General features: G+C 40.4%; 1 protein-coding gene across 1 annotated transcript; it reads left to right on the top strand.

Annotated features, from left to right (window-relative positions):
- The first annotated feature begins 5240 nt into the window (after positions 1-5240).
- On the top strand, positions 5241-18068 carry LOC125264033 (mucin-17-like). Its single transcript, XM_048183281.1, has 9 exons — positions 5241-7807; positions 11627-11713; positions 12347-12466; positions 12662-12736; positions 12821-13120; positions 15691-15871; positions 15961-16559; positions 16709-16813; positions 16963-18068. Exons 1-9 carry the CDS (start codon positions 7625-7627, stop codon positions 17965-17967), a joined length of 2655 nt encoding a protein of 884 aa, XP_048039238.1. The 5' UTR covers positions 5241-7624; the 3' UTR covers positions 17968-18068.
- Positions 18069-18625: the final 557 nt, after the last annotated feature.

Genomic DNA, 18625 nt, shown 5'->3' with positions numbered 1-18625 from the left:
TAATGAAAACGGATCATATTTTGTATATTCATACTTTATTGTTTACACGATACAAATGGCATTTAAGCCATATTTATGTGGATTGTGAAGATAATGCTGGATTGAATAGTAGTTATATAAGACTATGGTCACATGCATATTAATAGTTGATTGTGTTTTAATTTTGTATAGTCACGTGTTCTCACATGTTTATTCATTTGATTTAAATGTTTATCATTATTACTGTAAACTGATTATTTACATTTCTGTTTTTAATATAGAAACCACACACACACACACCTAATGTATCTTATACACCTGTTAACGCTCTGCATTGAGGATGTCAAATGGCTTGAAACTTCCATTAAACAACAGTGATTGGACTTTGGTCTTTGCCCCATGATGATCCCAATTAAGTTAGAACCAGTAAAATACAGTCCAGAAACCTAATTAACAGTTACTATCATAAAAATGTTTGTGAAACTTACTTGTAGGTTTAAAAGTGTACATAAGGCACATTGAGGGCCCTATTTTAACGATCTGTCAAAGCGCGAAGCGCAAGTAACTTTGTGGGCGGGTCTCGGCGCTGTTGCTATTTTCCCGGTGGGATAAATGGCTCTTGCACCCGGCCAAATCTAAAATGGGTTGGTCTGAAGTAGCTTCATTATTCATAGGTGTGGTTTGGGCGTAACGTGAAATAAACCAATCAGAGCGTCATCCAACATTCCCTTTAAAAGCAGGTGCGCAAGTTCCATTATGGATTGCTATTATTATGGCGTATTTACCAGGCGCACGCCAGGAGTGGTTCACAGCCGAGGAGACTGATGTTCTTGTAAGAGCAGTGAAAGACAGAGAAGTTGTGTTGTATGGGGATGGGAGAAACCCACCCAAAATAGCGTCGGTTAAACAGGCGTGGGAGGAAATAGCCACAATTGTTTCATCAGCTGGCATCCCCAGGACGTCGCACCAGTGCCGCAAGCACTACAATGACATCAGAAAACGGGGAAAGTCCAAGCTTGCCAGCATCAATCGGGCATGCCGTGTAACGGGAGGTGGATCTGCCTCTACCCAGGACCTGACGCCAGCAGAGGACATCGCTGCGTCCACCCTCACCGCTGAAAGCGTTGAAGGATTTGGGGGTTTTGAAATCGGCACCTAATCAGAAACGCAAGCAGTCCAACCCCAAGGTACACAAATTCACATACAAGGTTTCTTATGAAAATATTTTAATCGTTATTTACATGAAAAACATTTAACGCAGCCACACAATAAAGAAAAACAATGTAACAGCTTCGCAGGAAGACCCTGGCCTCGCGAGCCGTGCGCACGGGCCATCTGAGGAGGGAACAGCGCAACCATCAAGGTCCAGACCCGCTACACGCCGTGGCAGCATTGCTAGACCGGAGGACCACCCCTTCCTGCAGCTCCAGCAAACCGGATTTGAAATGCTGGAGCGGGAGCTGTCTGGGATGCGGCAAAGTGTGAATGGCCGTCTTGACCGGATGGCGATGTTGCTGCGGCCTCTCGGGCGCATCTCCTCAAGCCTGGAGAGGATTGCTGCAGCCATGGAGCGTGGCCCTTCAAGCGCACCACCACCTCCTGTTGTGCCTCTTCCTCCTTCCCCCACTCCATCTCCATCCACCCGTTCCACCAGGCGCACATCGCGCAATGCCATTCCCGGACCCTCAGGTGTCCAATCCCGCCGTGGCGCGCGTCGCAAAACTACCAGAGGAGGGGAAAAAGAAATAAACTTTTTCTGTTTAAATATTTTTAACCTCATTTTCCATTTGTATTTTTTTTTATCAATTACTGTTTGCTATTGATTTTTCTTTTTGACAAAATACAAAGAAATTTCACAAATAAATACTTTTGAATGTTTTGGACTCGTTCTCTCTGAATCACGAGTATGGTTATATTTTTGCAATGTAGTATAACATTAGACCGAGATAAATTTGCTTACCTCACTATAGACGATGCAGCAGTTCTTCTGTCAAATAAGCTCTCCTCTCCCGTGCTGCTGCTGGGGCATTTGGGTTAAGTGGCATCGGCACATGCAGTTCACCATCACGTCTCCTTAAGTCCTCTAATATTTCCTCATCTATGTCAACAACACAACCTTGATTTATGGAAATGTTGTGTAAAACACAACACGCCACAAAGAATGCTGCGACCTTTTGAGGACTGTACTGTAAAGTGCCTCCTGATCTATCCAAACACCTGAAGCGCATTTTCAGTATGCCGAACGTTCGTTCAATTACACAGCGTGTTTGTGTGTGTTTTCTATTAAACTGCATTTCACGAATTGTTGCTGGCATCAAATATGGTGTCATCAGCCATGTCTTTAACGGATACCCGTTGTCCCCTAACAGCCACCCATCCAACGGGGGATTCCCCTTCGAAGATGGCAGGAATGGTAGAGTTTGCCAGTATGAATGAGTCGTGGCTCGAGCCAGGATAATTCGCAAAGACATGGGTGATTTTACTATAAGCATCGCAAATTACTTGTACGTTGATTGAATAGGTTCCCTTGCGGTTGATGTATACAAGTGCGTTTTCTGATGGGGCACGTAGCTGCACATGGGTGCAGTCTATAACACCAAGGACACCAGGGAACCCATACTTCACACAAAATGCCTGCTTTGCTCTTTCCTGGTTGTCAGGTGTGACGGGGAATTTGATGTATTCCCCAGCATGTCGGACTAGACCTGATGTAACTGCATGTATAGCCAAACTTATGGCAGATTGTGAAATGTCTCCAATGGAGCTAAGGGGGTGCTGGAACGACCCAGATGCATAGAAATGCAATGCCGCTGTAACCTTTACTGCCACGGGGAAGGCATAGGGACATTGTGCATCAGTCCCCAACTCATCTGCCAGGAGATGGCAGATGTCTGTCACAGCCTGTCGGGTCAGGCGTAGCTTTCTTATGCATTCCTCCTCACTGAGGGAGAGATAGGTCTGTCTGGGCCGGTATACCCTCTCCCTCCGGCGTCTAATTCGTTGTCCCAAGACATACTCCATCTCACTGTGCAAAAGGAAAAAATATGAGCAAGCTCAACTTAACTGGTAAGTTGAAGACTAAGGTTTTTAATGTACTTACATTATGGTAAAGGTGATTTCACAGTCTTTTTTTTTTCAGTCTTTCAGTTTTTTCAGTTTTTCAGTCGATTTTTTTTCCTGGTTCTTGACGGACAAACCAATTTGTCAGATGTCCTTATATACATATATGTCTTGCCACTATTGGGCAAACAGGTCTGATCCTTAATTACTACAATTAGCCTGAATAATTTGTAAGCTAGATTTATGCCTATTTTTTCACATCTTCGTGGCACACCACAATGATTTCCGTCATCTCATGTGTTAATATTTTTTTAGTGTAACAATTTATGATTTGCAAAAATAACTGTTGCATCTGTGTAGATTACATGAGCAAAGTGTATGCGCGTTGTGCACGCTATACATTATGGTCAAGCATGCGCCCTTAAAATAGCATAATGAACAACGCGCAACGCGCCACTGACTTTAGACTAGGTTTTTTCTGGTCAGTGGCGCAATTGTTTAATGGAACAGCAAAATAGCACCAGGGATTGTTTGCGCCGGAACACGCCTCCTTTTTTGCGCTGAACCGCCCAGGGAGTGCAAGTTCATTCACTAGTTTAGCGACGTGCTTCTGTGGAGGGAAAAGCGCGCTTTGCGCGGGTGCAAAATAGGAATGACACATGCGTCAGTGTACAAAGTCAATTGCGCTGGGTGCAAGATAGGGCCCTGAATGTCCAACATCAAATATTTTAGCGAAATGTATATTTTAGAATTATTGCACTTCTATTGCATTCCGTCTGTTTAGCGTGCATGCGTGCAGCAGCGCTCATTCACTGTGAAGTTTAGCAGCAAAATGGAAATATTTGCATGACTTTCTAACATTTACAGATGGAGAATAAACTTGTGAGAAGTAAGTTATATGCACTGAGGAAAACACCATGTCTCAAACGCATAAAATAGCACAAAATGTATGTTGTTTCCTATGGTGGATTGATTTGATCCATGATCTACCTCTAGGGCTGCTTAAAAAAAGCGTGCACGCAAAATTATCTTGTCTAGGTAAACCTGGATCGAATTAGTGGGACTGTGTGCACTTCAATTACCTTTTATGAAACCGCTTTAGCCCCAACTCATTTGTTAGGTTAATTCAAGTCAGGTTTTCTTAGCATCTTTTATGAAACAGCCCTCAGGAGTCGAAATTATAAATCCTCGATCACTTTTAGTCAGCTTTGACAAAACTTCCCTCAGCTAGCGCGTCTTTTTGAAGTGACTAGAAGCCTTGTCACCTGACCTGAATACTGTGCGCTGATTCGCTAAAACGGACTTATCGGTTTCTGTACACAAACAACAAATGTGTATGTATAAAAAGTTGATGAGCGAGGACTAATTTGCCAGAGATATGTTCTGTAGCTCAAACATGGGCTCATGTATGGCTGAAGGAACATCAGTGTGAGGCAAAGAGTATGTATACAAAATTCATGATCGAGGACTCTTGGGACAAAAAATGTTGAAGTAGGTCTAATACAGACTTTTGTTTGGCTGAAATAAAATCAGAAGGAATCAATGAGTATGTAAAGAATGTTTAAGATCAGGCGCTCTTGGGCCAGAAATATGTTCTTTACGTCAAATATGGACTGCTGTCTGTCTGATGTAACACCAGAAGTCAAGAGTCAATGAGATTTCATCATCAAGGACTAATTTGCTAATTAGCTTAAATTGCCAAAGCAAATCGATCACAGGGATGCAGGGAGTATGGCAACGCGACGCAGCATCTCGTTCCCTTTGTCAGGGAACTATGGTTACATACGTAACCTGAGACGTTCCCTTTCGAGGATCGCTGCGTCCGAATGGATCGCTTTGGGAATGATATACCAAAATGCCATAATTCCAAAATGCCTGTCCGTGTGAATCTGTGGCACACTAAGACGAGAGCACTGATGAGCCTGGAGCTGCATCCAGGTCGAGATATAATATCTCAAAAACGTGAGTGGCGAGGATCAGCCCACCGCAGCCCATCAAAGACCTCCTTGAGGAAAACCCCCAACAACAAGGCCTTGGAGGCCTCCATACTCATAGTAGACTGAGCTCTGACAGAGACAGTGGTTACTGCTGACCAGAGACCTCATACGCAAGTGATATAGTCTCAACTATCCACTTGCTAACCATAAGCTGGGGAACAATAGTCTGTTTGAGGAAGGGGAGAAGGAAAAAGAAGTGGAAGGAGGAAAAAAGAAGAAAAATGAAAGAAAAAAAGAAAAAAAGAAAGGGAAAGAGAGAGAGAAGGAAAATTTAAGAGTACTTGTGTGATATTTTGCTGTTTTGTGGTAAACAAATCATCATATTTCACTGAAAACATAGAAGGTCCATGTATGTTCCAGTAGTTAAATGTATTAATTTAAGTTAAATCAAGTACATTTAAAATTATGGGGAGAATAACAATAATACATTGTAAAATAAAAATTCCACTATTAGTAATTATTTCACAAGCAACAATATTTCTGTAGACTAGCAAACATTTAGTAAGCAGATACGCAGCTCATTCAATGAGCCAAGTAATTTTTATTCTTTAAATAACATCCTGCATGATCTAAGGGGAGAAGGGGGATATTTCATTTTGATTAAAGACAAGCATTTGCAAAAAGCTTCAACCAAAATGTGTTATCACACATTAGGAACTTCCCTATCATTTGTTCCATTGTATGCATTAGTCTGTACTGCCATCTAGTGGTCATTATACACAGCCATCATTAATGGTAGAACATGAAAACATGCTAAATAAATTTAATGAAGCCTTTTTTTTATATTAATCATAATAGGGCTATGGTCACATCTGTTGTACTAACACTTTCTATTATCAATTATCCTTTGTTCTGCTTACCTTCACATGAACTGCTTCAGTTTTGAGAGCAACGCGTGATTGGCCAATGAATCCCGAGAACGCCATTCGCTCAGCAAAGATGGAGATTCCGACGCGCGATTGGCCGAGGTACTCTGACAAAGATGAAGCCTCGGGATTCATTGGCCAATCACGCGTCGAATCTTCTCGCAGTCGACGTGGAGGCGGGACCCGATTTTTTTATTCTCAGGTATTCATTGCGTGTCAACAGCGAAAAAAAGTAAGAACCACTACATTAACAACAATAGACTATTACATATATATTTTTTTTTAAAGCTGGGGAACAATAGTCTGTTTGAGGAAGGGGAGAAGGAAAAAGAAGGGGAAGGAGGAAAAAAGAAGAAAAATGAAAGAAAAAAAGAAAAAAAGAAAGGGAAAGAGAGAGAGAAGGAAAATTTAAGAGTACTTGTGTGATATTTTGCTGTTTTGTGGTAAACAAATCATCATATTTCACTGAAAACATAGAAGGTCCATGTATGTTCCAGTAGTTAAATGTATTAATTTAAGTTAAATCAAGTACATTTAAAATTATGGGGAGAATAACAATAATACATTGTAAAATAAAAATTCCACTATTAGTAATTATTTCACAAGCAACAATATTTCTGTAGACTAGCAAACATTTAGTAAGCAGATACGCAGCTCATTCAATGAGCCAAGTAATTTTTATTCTTTAAATAACATCCTGCATGATCTAAGGGGAGAAGGGGGATATTTCATTTTGATTAAAGACAAGCATTTGCAAAAAGCTTCAACCAAAATGTGTTATCACACATTAGGAACTTCCCTATCATTTGTTCCATTGTATGCATTAGTCTGTACTGCCATCTAGTGGTCATTATACACAGCCATCATTAATGGTAGAACATGAAAACATGCTAAATAAATTTAATGAAGCCTTTTTTTTATATTAATCATAATAGGGCTATGGTCACATCTGTTGTACTAACACTTTCTATTATCAATTATCCTTTGTTCTGCTTACCTTCACATGAACTGCTTCAGTTTTGAGAGCAACGCGTGATTGGCCAATGAATCCCGAGAACGCCATTCGCTCAGCAAAGATGGAGATTCCGACGCGCGATTGGCCGAGGTACTCTGACAAAGATGAAGCCTCGGGATTCATTGGCCAATCACGCGTCGAATCTTCTCGCAGTCGACGTGGAGGCGGGACCCGATTTTTTTATTCTCAGGTATTCATTGCGTGTCAACAGCGAAAAAAAGTAAGAACCACTACATTAACAACAATAGACTATTACATATATATTTTTTTTATTGTATGTGATCCATTAAGGTGTTTATATTGATCTGCTGGCAACCTGCAGCACTTCTCATGTTACTGTGTGTTATGATGAACTAGATTACATTAACATCAGCAACGGATTCATATATTTCTAACTTTTTCTTGTATGTTATGCTGCATTAAGGTGTTTTTTTTTTATGTCTCCTATGATGAACTATATTAACAAGAAATCATTCATGGATTTTTATCTTTTAGTGTTCTTTAAAGGTTTGTTGTAAATGTCAGTCATTATAGATTATGATATTGGTGTGTTATTGTTTAGTGTTTAACTGTGTTGTTACTGCAATTATAGTACTGTATCACATACAGTAATGGGTGGTCAAGCCATGGGCTAGTGTTAATAATAAGTACATTTAATCATTATTTTTAAGCTTAAAAAGACTAAACATGTTTCAAATGTTCCAGAGATGTCAAAAAAGTCTCACAAGGCCATGGGGGACGAAGAGTGGATGTCCCGTCTGCGGCGGTTTGCCAGCACAGGGGTCTGGCCCTCTGAAGCTGGCAACAGGCCTGCCCCCCGCCAGAAGAAGTGCAGACCCTCTCTATGGCTCTGTGCAGACCTGCCAACATGTACGCATTTTGCGTACCAGGTACGCATTTTGACCTCAAAGTACGCTGGTACGATTTGTCACTCTATACTACGCAAAAACCCGGTGACTCCTCTGTGCACGGCTAGTACTCAAATCCAGCAAAAGAGTTCGACCAATCAGCGCTGGGTTTATTTCCCCAAATAGCAAGCGGGGATGATTGACAAATGCGTACGGCCTATCAATAAAAAGAGACTGCAAATCGACAGCAACACAAAATCACGCTCAATCCCTCCTTCCACTCCCGTCGTCTCAGTGACTGAATTCTCAAGCGAGGACAGCACACTCACGGTTTTTTAACTTCTTAAGGTAAACGGGTATAAAATGCACAAGTAATGTTGAACAACAAATCTAAATAAAATTGAAATCGCTGATTATGAAAATGTTGTGATGTGTGACTGACTGACAAGCGCGAGTCTGGAGAAACAGGCGTTTATTTATTTATTCTCAGTGTTCAGAAACGTATAGCCTACATGTGTTATATGCATGCGTATAGCCATTATTGTGTTAATACTAACTAAAGTAACTAATTATGTTACATAGCCTACTTATTTTGTATGAAAACTAGCACATTAGTTACTTATGCATTTAAAATGACCGCTGTTTCAATGCTGCTCGCGAGCTCTCTCACATAAACGCAAGCTGGGGAACAATAGTCTGTTTGAGGAAGGGGAGAAGGAAAAAGAAGGGGAAGGAGGAAAAAAGAAGAAAAATGAAAGAAAAAAAGAAAAAAAGAAAGGGAAAGAGAGAGAGAAGGAAAATTTAAGAGTACTTGTGTGATATTTTGCTGTTTTGTGGTAAACAAATCATCATATTTCACTGAAAACATAGAAGGTCCATGTATGTTCCAGTAGTTAAATGTATTAATTTAAGTTAAATCAAGTACATTTAAAATTATGGGGAGAATAACAATAATACATTGTAAAATAAAAATTCCACTATTAGTAATTATTTCACAAGCAACAATATTTCTGTAGACTAGCAAACATTTAGTAAGCAGATACGCAGCTCATTCAATGAGCCAAGTAATTTTTATTCTTTAAATAACATCCTGCATGATCTAAGGGGAGAAGGGGGATATTTCATTTTGATTAAAGACAAGCATTTGCAAAAAGCTTCAACCAAAATGTGTTATCACACATTAGGAACTTCCCTATCATTTGTTCCATTGTATGCATTAGTCTGTACTGCCATCTAGTGGTCATTATACACAGCCATCATTAATGGTAGAACATGAAAACATGCTAAATAAATTTAATGAAGCCTTTTTTTTATATTAATCATAATAGGGCTATGGTCACATCTGTTGTACTAACACTTTCTATTATCAATTATCCTTTGTTCTGCTTACCTTCACATGAACTGCTTCAGTTTTGAGAGCAACGCGTGATTGGCCAATGAATCCCGAGAACGCCATTCGCTCAGCAAAGATGGAGATTCCGACGCGCGATTGGCCGAGGTACTCTGACAAAGATGAAGCCTCGGGATTCATTGGCCAATCACGCGTCGAATCTTCTCGCAGTCGACGTGGAGGCGGGACCCGATTTTTTTATTCTCAGGTATTCATTGCGTGTCAACAGCGAAAAAAAGTAAGAACCACTACATTACCAACAATAGACTATTACATATATATTTTTTTTATTGTATGTGATCCATTAAGGTGTTTATATTGATCTGCTGGCAACCTGCAGCACTTCTCATGTTACTGTGTGTTATGATGAACTAGATTACATTAACATCAGCAACGGATTCATATATTTCTAACTTTTTCTTGTATGTTATGCTGCATTAAGGTGTTTTTTTTTTTATGTCTCCTATGATGAACTATATTAACAAGAAATCATTCATGGATTTTTATCTTTTAGTGTTCTTTAAAGGTTTGTTGTAAATGTCAGTCATTATAGATTATGATATTGGTGTGTTATTGTTTAGTGTTTAACTGTGTTGTTACTGCAATTATAGTACTGTATCACATACAGTAATGGGTGGTCAAGCCATGGGCTAGTGTTAATAATAAGTACATTTAATCATTATTTTTAAGCTTAAAAAGACTAAACATGTTTCAAATGTTCCAGAGATGTCAAAAAAGTCTCACAAGGCCATGGGGGACGAAGAGTGGATGTCCCGTCTGCGGCGGTTTGCCAGCACAGGGGTCTGGCCCTCTGAAGCTGGCAACAGGCCTGCCCCCCGCCAGAAGAAGTGCAGACCCTCTCTATGGCTCTGTGCAGACCTGCCAACATGTACGCATTTTGCGTACCAGGTACGCATTTTGACCTCAAAGTACGCTGGTACGATTTGTCACTCTATACTACGCAAAAACCCGATGACTCCTCTGTGCACGGCTAGTACTCAAATCCAGCAAAAGAGTTCGACCAATCAGCGCTGGGTTTATTTCCCCAAATAGCAAGCGGGGATGATTGACAAATGCGTACGGCCTATCAATAAAAAGAGACTGCAAATCGACAGCAACACAAAATCACGCTCAATCCCTCCTTCCACTCCCGTCGTCTCAGTGACTGAATTCTCAAGCGAGGACAGCACACTCACGGTTTTTTAACTTCTTAAGGTAAACGGGTATAAAATGCACAAGTAATGTTGAACAACAAATCTAAATAAAATTGAAATCGCTGATTATGAAAATGTTGTGATGTGTGACTGACTGACAAGCGCGAGTCTGGAGAAACAGGCGTTTATTTATTTATTCTCAGTGTTCAGAAACGTATAGCCTACATGTGTTATATGCATGCGTATAGCCATTATTGTGTTAATACTAACTAAAGTAACTAATTATGTTACATAGCCTACTTATTTTGTATGAAAACTAGCACATTAGTTACTTATGCATTTAAAATGACCGCTGTTTCAATGCTGCTCGCGAGCTCTCTCACATAAACGCAAACGCGCGCACACAGAGAGGTAAAATGAAAATTGCCGTGCTTGGTTTAAAATTTGTTCTTGCTTGTGTTATTTTTTGTCAGAAAACATTTTGAATTATCCATCCGTGATTTTTAATATTTGGTAAATGACGGACGCTTTAGTTAACACAACCCCTCGTTAAATGTCGGACTAACTTCTTGATATTCTTGAATACTCGATTCGTTTGCTCTTATTGGTCCTTTCTATTCATTGTCAACTGTTTTCTATAAATATGTTTGTATTGGCTAACCTTTGTTCAGCGGATGTTTGTCTTGTTTATAATTCAAAGACAGCACGCTACAAATAGAAACCCTTTTTTTTCTTTGGGATTTAGTATCATATTTGGATATTGTAATAATAAATTAAGTATTTGAAATGAATCACATGTAAACTCAATGTTTACGGTTTTCTAAGGGTTTCTTAATTGTAGACTAGTTTTCATTACAAAACCTGTAACTGTCAGGTTAGTTGTAGGCCTATGTAAATATAGCCTTCTTGAAATTGCAAACAAAAAAATTTAGTCCATATTAAATATATGAATGCGATTCACTTGTGGTTGTCAGTTTGTATAAGAACACATTATGCAATGCAAGATTAATCATGTATTAAAAAAATGCTTTTGAGCAGGTGTAGTAAAATTTTTAATTGTGTCAAATTAAAAAAAACTTTAACAGTCAAAATTAGATTAACAAAGATGGGTGTGTGTGCTTTGTGTATTGTATTCTCAAAAATGTAAAAAATTACAACCCACCCCCCGTCCCGCCACACTGGTACTCAAAAAATTTTTCCAAGGTTGGCAGGTCTGGAAGTGGTTTGACCTCTTTCAGAGGGTATGTACTGACAAAAGTTAATGAGAAAACATGCTTAAACCCATTTAACATAACCTAGAGGTCTTTATTTGTGCAGATCGATAAATGTCCAATGCAGGTCCGTGGCCAGGCAACACTTTTTGGTGGACCACAGAAATGCCTTTGCGGATTCCATCCGTCTAAGGTATGCATTTCAGACTTTCAGGTAATAATCTATTTCATGTCATTTCACAATCATATTTTTGACCCAAATACCTTCAAAGTTCTCTGCTTTGGGATACAGCAATAGTCACTGAAATTTTGCTTTCTATTTAAAAAGCTTGATAAAGTGGTACTGCTGTTTACATATTTATTTTCAATGGTTAGGCTCCATTAATTAGTGTATACGTAAAAAAATATATATTCTCACATTGTTTTTTTTTTTTTTTTTTTAATGTGCCCACTGTGTCAATATGAAATATATCAAAATAGAAATATCCACAGATTGTGAAGCACAGTTTTTTTATGACCTCATAACAGATATAAAAACACAGCAAGCACGACCAAAAAAAAAAGATTTGTATTTTTAAAATTCTCCAGAGAGACCAGTTAGAAATTATTTTATTTTTATTGGGCGTTATATGTTTACAGCTTCGCCTTACCGCTTCTGCCCTTAAAGTCTTGCTGGTTCACAGAGATTGATTGTCATGAGTAAATGTATAAATGTCTGTGAATGTTAGATTTTGTCATGCCTGTGCTTGTTTAGATCAATAAAAATGTACCATGACTGAAAGATGCATAAAACAGGTTTCCACATTCTTGATCTTTCTTTTACCAGGCCACAAGTGCTCCACCTGCCTCCACTCCTACCGCTGTCCCACCTGCCTCCACTCCTACCACTGTCCCGGTCTCTACCTCAGCCCCAACATTTACAAGGCCTGCACTTACCTTATCCATGGTAACACATCATTTTAATATTTGAATAGATTACCTCCTCCACAAGCAATTATCTTTGAAATATCCCCAAAGCCTTATAATGGGCAGCTTGAGGATTATTTGTGTATTCTTCAATAGGGAATTCATATCTTCAAATTTCCAATGCATGTATGATTTTACATGAATGTCAATCTGTTCTATAATCTTCCTATTTTAGTTTACAAAGCCACGATTTGGAGGATCTATTAGTTCAAATGCCAAACCAAACATAAATATACCAAGGCGGATTCAGGTAATTTAAAAAGACCTTAATATGTTTCATCATTATCATCATTATAATGTTAATGTTAATAATGTACAATATGCATCTTTACAGCCTGGTAGTCCATCCCCTTCAGACAGACCTGCCACTTCTCCTGCCACCAGACCTCCTTCTGCAGCCCAACCTGCTGCTTCAGCCAGTCTTTTACCTTCACCCAGTTATTTTCATTCAACCAGTCCATCTCCTTCAGCCCAAACTGCTGCTTCAGCCAGTCTTTTACCTTCACCCAGTTATTTTCATTCAACCAGTCCATCTCCTTCAGCCCAACCTGCTGCTTCAGGAAGCCTTTTACCTTCAAGTTCGTCTCCATCAGCCAGTCCTTCTCCTGCAGCTAGTCCTGCTCTTACATCATTGGTGAGTGTCAATCTATTTTTTTGTGGCATCTGAAATTACCTGTGCATGAAGAACATGTACATGTTGCTTAATCTATAATTGGGGGGTACAGTTCACATAAAAAAAGTACAAAACAAATATGGGTTCTCAAAGTTACTATTGGTTTCACTTTATATATTTAATCAGTGCAACATTTCTGCTAGTTGGCAAGCTTAATCATTAAACACCATTTTGATATTACAAGGAAAATTATATTTCCATGGTGAAATTGTCAACTGTTACAGACAAACTTAATGTCATACTTTTAAGTAACACACGTATTAGAGTGTTCTTTTTTCAGTTCTGTCATATATTAAAATAATTTAAGAACCAGTTTATCTGCAGATATCCATGTGATATTCATAACACAGTCACTAAGGACAGGAACATTTTTTATAAATCTGCCTTAAAGATAATTTTGTTTAAAAAGTTGAATTATCATGAATGAATATGCATGAAGTGTACCCTAAGTTGTAGAATTACTTATATAGATATATAAACTTAAGAGAAACAATGTTTTAATATTACATTTCTAATCTTTCTTTGCTTTTAATTCAGGAGAACGTTGCCCCTTCTGTGCCTGGTCCTGCATCCGAGACTGATCAATTTTGGCTGCCCACTAAAATGAGGCAGACAATCCCCTTACAGGATCAGAGGTGGATTGCATCTGCGCTCTTTCACGCTGGCAGACTTCGGGCAGACTTGAAGCTCTGGTATGAGCCACCCGCTCCTTCCCTCATCTACCACCAGGCTCCATCTCCAGATCGCTTTTTTAATCACAGGCTTCTGGTATGGATGCCCTACCACTTGTGGAAGTTTAGACTGTTTTGTCCTGCATGTGGGAAGCAGCTGACTGGCTATGGCCTCCACAAGAGAGCACGGAAGGTCCTGGACATCGACAGGTACTACCTTATGGTAACGGAGACTCTCAGGTGTACTGTGTGTTGCCTGAATTATCTGTCTACCAGTCAGACTGTCCTGGACCAGCTCGACGTGCCCCATAGAAGGCTGTTCCGCCTGATTTTAACACAGAGGTGAGTTACAGTTTACGCACATTATACAGAATTTAGTAATGAGTTTATTCATAAAGACATTTATATTTCATATAAGCAGAAATGTGTAATATAAAGTAAATGTAAAATAAAAGTGTTTTTATGTAGCATGAATAATAATTTAAGCAAATCTCCTCTTTTACACAAAGGTATGCATGTGACATTCGTGTCATACGCATGCTGAGGGAGCGGACGCTAGGCAACAGTCCCACAAGATTAGTGAAACAGCTAAGGGAGAACCATGGGGAGGAGTGGCTTGACCGCTTGGCGCACTATATGGAGGAGTGTGCTGGTTTTGTCAACCGCCCCAGCCTCTTACCTGTCGTGTGCCAAAAGCCTCCAGAGCCAATTGATGTCCCTACGAGCAAGTGGCTGCTGTCTGTTTATGGGAGAGACATCATTAGTCGGATAGACCACATCAAGGCCAGCATAACCTCCACATTCGGCAAAATTTTAAAAATGGACTCAACAAAACAGGTAATTGTTTGACATTATTAGTGACGTTTTGTGTCACATGTTATGCTTTATTAATATATTTAATTTTGTTGATTTTAGATCACAAAAAAGTTGGCGGGCACAGCCAAGGGAACAGCCCAGTGGGTGACTTCTGTTGGCAATGAGACAGGACAAATTCTTATCAGTGTTCTGACTGCTGAGGAAGGTCCAGGACTGGACACCATGGTCTCCGGACTGATCAACAGGTACTGCCAGGCGGGTGTGGCTCCACCGCTGCTGCTGTATGTGGACTGTGGCTGTTGCATAGAGAAGGGGCAGAGCAAGCTACAGGCCAGATTTGGAGGATGGCCTGACCTCATTATCAGACTGGACATCTGGCACTTCATGCGTCGGCTGGCAGTGGGGTGCACCACTGATGCTCATCCTCTCTACCCAGTCTTCATGTCACGTCTCTCTGCATGCATTTTTGAATGGGACCCAGATGATGTGGCATTGTTACGCAAAGAGAGAGCAACTGCAGGAGGAAGGTGTGCCTGTCATCACCAATGACCTTGTGGAACGACGCATAACCAAAAAAGAGCTGGCGCTCTATTGCCGCCGGAGGACTCGTGGGGTGGAGTCCACAACCCGACACATTGACAGGCTTTTGCAGGAACTGAAGGGGGAGAAGGGGAGAGATCTGATGGGGGTTCCTCTGCTAGATACAGTGAGGATAGAGCACATCTGGCGTGTTCAGATGAGGCATGTAAAGTGCATCCAGGATCCGCCAGGCGTGCCTCTCTACACTGAAACAGGCACCACCACCACCAAGGGAGGAATAGTTCTCACAAAGTACAGATGTGCTAGGGGCTCGACCTCCCTTGAATCTTTCCACCTCCACCTGAACAGGTTCATTCCAGGTTTGTGGCTCATTGTGTTTGCAGTATAGTACAACAGAAAATATAAAGTTATTTTACATGTTCTAAAGGAACTCATTATCCCAGTTTCATGTACATCTTTGTTCACTTCTTTACAGGAACCAGCGCTAACACACTGAATTTTCAGTTGTATCTCCTGGAAGGCCTGAACAGGTGGAATCAAGACCGGACAGCAGCATCAATTTCCACAAAATCCTCCCCTCTTCTAACATACTCAGGGCAGGTGGTGCAAAGCATCAACACCAACAGCCTAAAAGTTTTTGGAGAGAAGCTTGTGCCCACCTTTCAACCTCCTGCACAGTATACTGGTAAGACTCTCACAGTCCATTTTACCTTACATAGTTCTCTGCTAATGAAAGGGCTATATGTTTAACATGCTGAATTCTCTTTTTTTTAGGGGAGCTAATTGGAGTGGACTATTTACTTAGTCAGACAGGGCAGCCACTTCAGTCAATGGATGCTGACAATGAGCAGACAGACCAGCTGCTGGAGGAAGTGAATGTAGATGAGAAGGATGAGGGATTTGAGGAGGACATCAATGAGGACCCTACACTGAGTTTCCTTCTTGAAGATGAAGCTAACCCATCTACAATTCATCCTGTTAATCCTTCATCCCAGCCTGCTTCGTCTCCTTCACAGTCTGCCTTCTCCCAACCTGCTACTGCTGCCTCATCCCAGCTTGCTGCTCCCTCATACCAGTCTGCCTTCTCCCAGCCTTCTGCTCACTCATCCCAGTCTGCTGCACCCTCATCCAAATCTTCTGCCTTCTCTGAACCTGCTACTGCTGCCTCATCCCAGCTTACTGCACCCTCATCCCAGTCTGCTGCTGCTTCTCCCTTATCCCAGCCTTCTGCTCACTCATCCCAGTCTGCTGCACCCTCATCCCAATCTTCTGCCTTCTCCCAGCCTGCTACTGCTGCCTCATCTTCTCAGCCAACTACACCCACAGTCCAGTATGCACCAGGTTCCCCCACTCAGGTTCCTGGGGAGCTTTTGGTATGTAAATTTTGCAACAGGAACTTGTCATGAGCAGAAATTAATTTGAAATACGACAAACTGATTAATACTACCATTAGTCTATTTATTAATACTACCAAGATGTCATTTCACTAATCTGTTTTTTTCTTTACCATTTAAAATGTTAGGCTGTGGATGACCAAAACATTCCAGGAATGGACCGGGTGGATAGACTGGCTGAGTATTTGGTAGAGCTGAGGACAAGCACGGGGTTAACCCTGAGCAGACAGCAGGTAAGCAAACATTTTTAATGTTTGCTAACATGGAAAATAAACACACAAAACACAATGTGACTGGAAAAACAGTTTTACTGAACTATGTATTTGAAATGACCAGTTTCCTTTTAACTCACCTATGCCTCTGTACTTCTGTTCTTCTTCAGGTTGATGACATTGTATGCCTGTGGCAGAGCTTGCTTGATTATGACAAGCAGCGAATAAGGTTTTCTGCAAGACACCAGGACAGGCTGACAACCGGGAGGTTCAGGTCTCCAAAAAAGAAGGCTGTTTTCACCCCTGGAGTGGATAGCCTGAAAAGAAGTGTGTTGGCATCTACAGCTTCACCTGCCCAATGGCCAGACTGCTGTCGTCTTGTGGAGGCCATTTTCACCAGGCTCTGTCACATCCATCGAAGTCCAAGGAGGAAAGGGAAGGGTTCGCTGAGTCGCTGGTCTCTCATTTTAGAAGATTACCGCAAGATCCGGCAGCTGATCCTGTCTAATGGTGCCATCATGCAGGACACTACTCTCCAGCTGGTGGAGGTAAATCAGACCACTCTGGTTCAGTGGCACAATGGCAGGGTTAAGAAGCAAGATGAGAGACTTCTGCTTCAGGGGATTGATCTGCCTGACCCTCTTGGTGTTGCTGCTGAGGCTCTCCCACCTGCCAGTGTCCGTGCTGTTGCTCCACCACAGGTCCAGGGAGATCAACATGTCTACAACTTGCCACAAAGCACAGCTGGACAAGCTAGACTAAAAAGACGAATCGCTAGCAATACGACTGAGGTGGTTATACCTAAGGTACCAACCCCAAGGCCAATAATTCCTCGGCCTGTTGGCAGCCTGCAACCAGTTCCTGTCCTTCCCAGCACCAGCCTGACTGTCCCCCTTGCCTCCCACAGTACCCCTACCTTCACACTGTTTGTTGTCCCTCAAAATCCTCCTACCACTCCCAGTTTAGTCCTCCCACCTCCTGCCACAGTCAGTCAGTCTCAACTCCCTCTCCCTCGTCCCTACCACAGAAAGGTTGAGGCAAATACTTGCAGGAAGTGTGGGCAGTTTAGGACAGCAGCGACTGGGCACAGCCAGTTTAGAGGGACTATCTACTGCCCTGTTACAGAGACTCTTTCAAAAGAGCAGTGGCTTGAACAAGTAAAAAAAAAGAAATAATTTAAATAGTTTGTTTTATTTTTTCATTTATACACACACTCACTACTATGTATATAGTTTTATAAAAAAAAGAAATAGTTTATTTTCTCTTGTTTATTTTTAATGTTTGTTTCTTGTTTATATACAGCTCTGGAAAAAATTAAGAGACCACTCCAAGTTCAGAAATCAATGTTAAGTGGTCTCTTAATTTTTTTCCAGAGCTGTATAAATACACTACTGTATATAGTTTTATAGAGCTTTTATCTTGGTGTGTTTATTACAATTATTATTATTTTTTGCTAAGTTTGTGATTTGAACCAACTCAGAGAATTGTATTTCAAATATGTTATATATATATATATATATATATATATATATATATATATATATATATATATATATATATATACACACTCACACACACTATTAATATGTACATAGTTTTATGTTTAAATCTTTGTGTGTTTACTTCAATTATAATTTATCATCAGTTGTTTTTATTTTATTGTTAAAAATAAAACATTTTATTGTTTATAGAACAGTATCTTGTCTTTCATTAATCATTCTGTGAGTCTGAGTTTCTTATTTTTTATAAAATCATAAATTATTATTATTATTATTATTATAGGCCTATATATCTCATACGATAACTTTGGGAATTTTTTTAAGATAATCAAGT

The sequence above is a fragment of the Megalobrama amblycephala genome, linkage group LG3 (genome assembly GCF_018812025.1).
Source record: "Megalobrama amblycephala isolate DHTTF-2021 linkage group LG3, ASM1881202v1, whole genome shotgun sequence".
In the NCBI taxonomy this organism is placed as follows: domain Eukaryota; kingdom Metazoa; phylum Chordata; class Actinopteri; order Cypriniformes; family Xenocyprididae; genus Megalobrama; species Megalobrama amblycephala.
The sequence above is the reverse complement of the archived record's forward strand: the minus strand, read 5'-3'. Positions and strand labels throughout refer to the sequence as shown.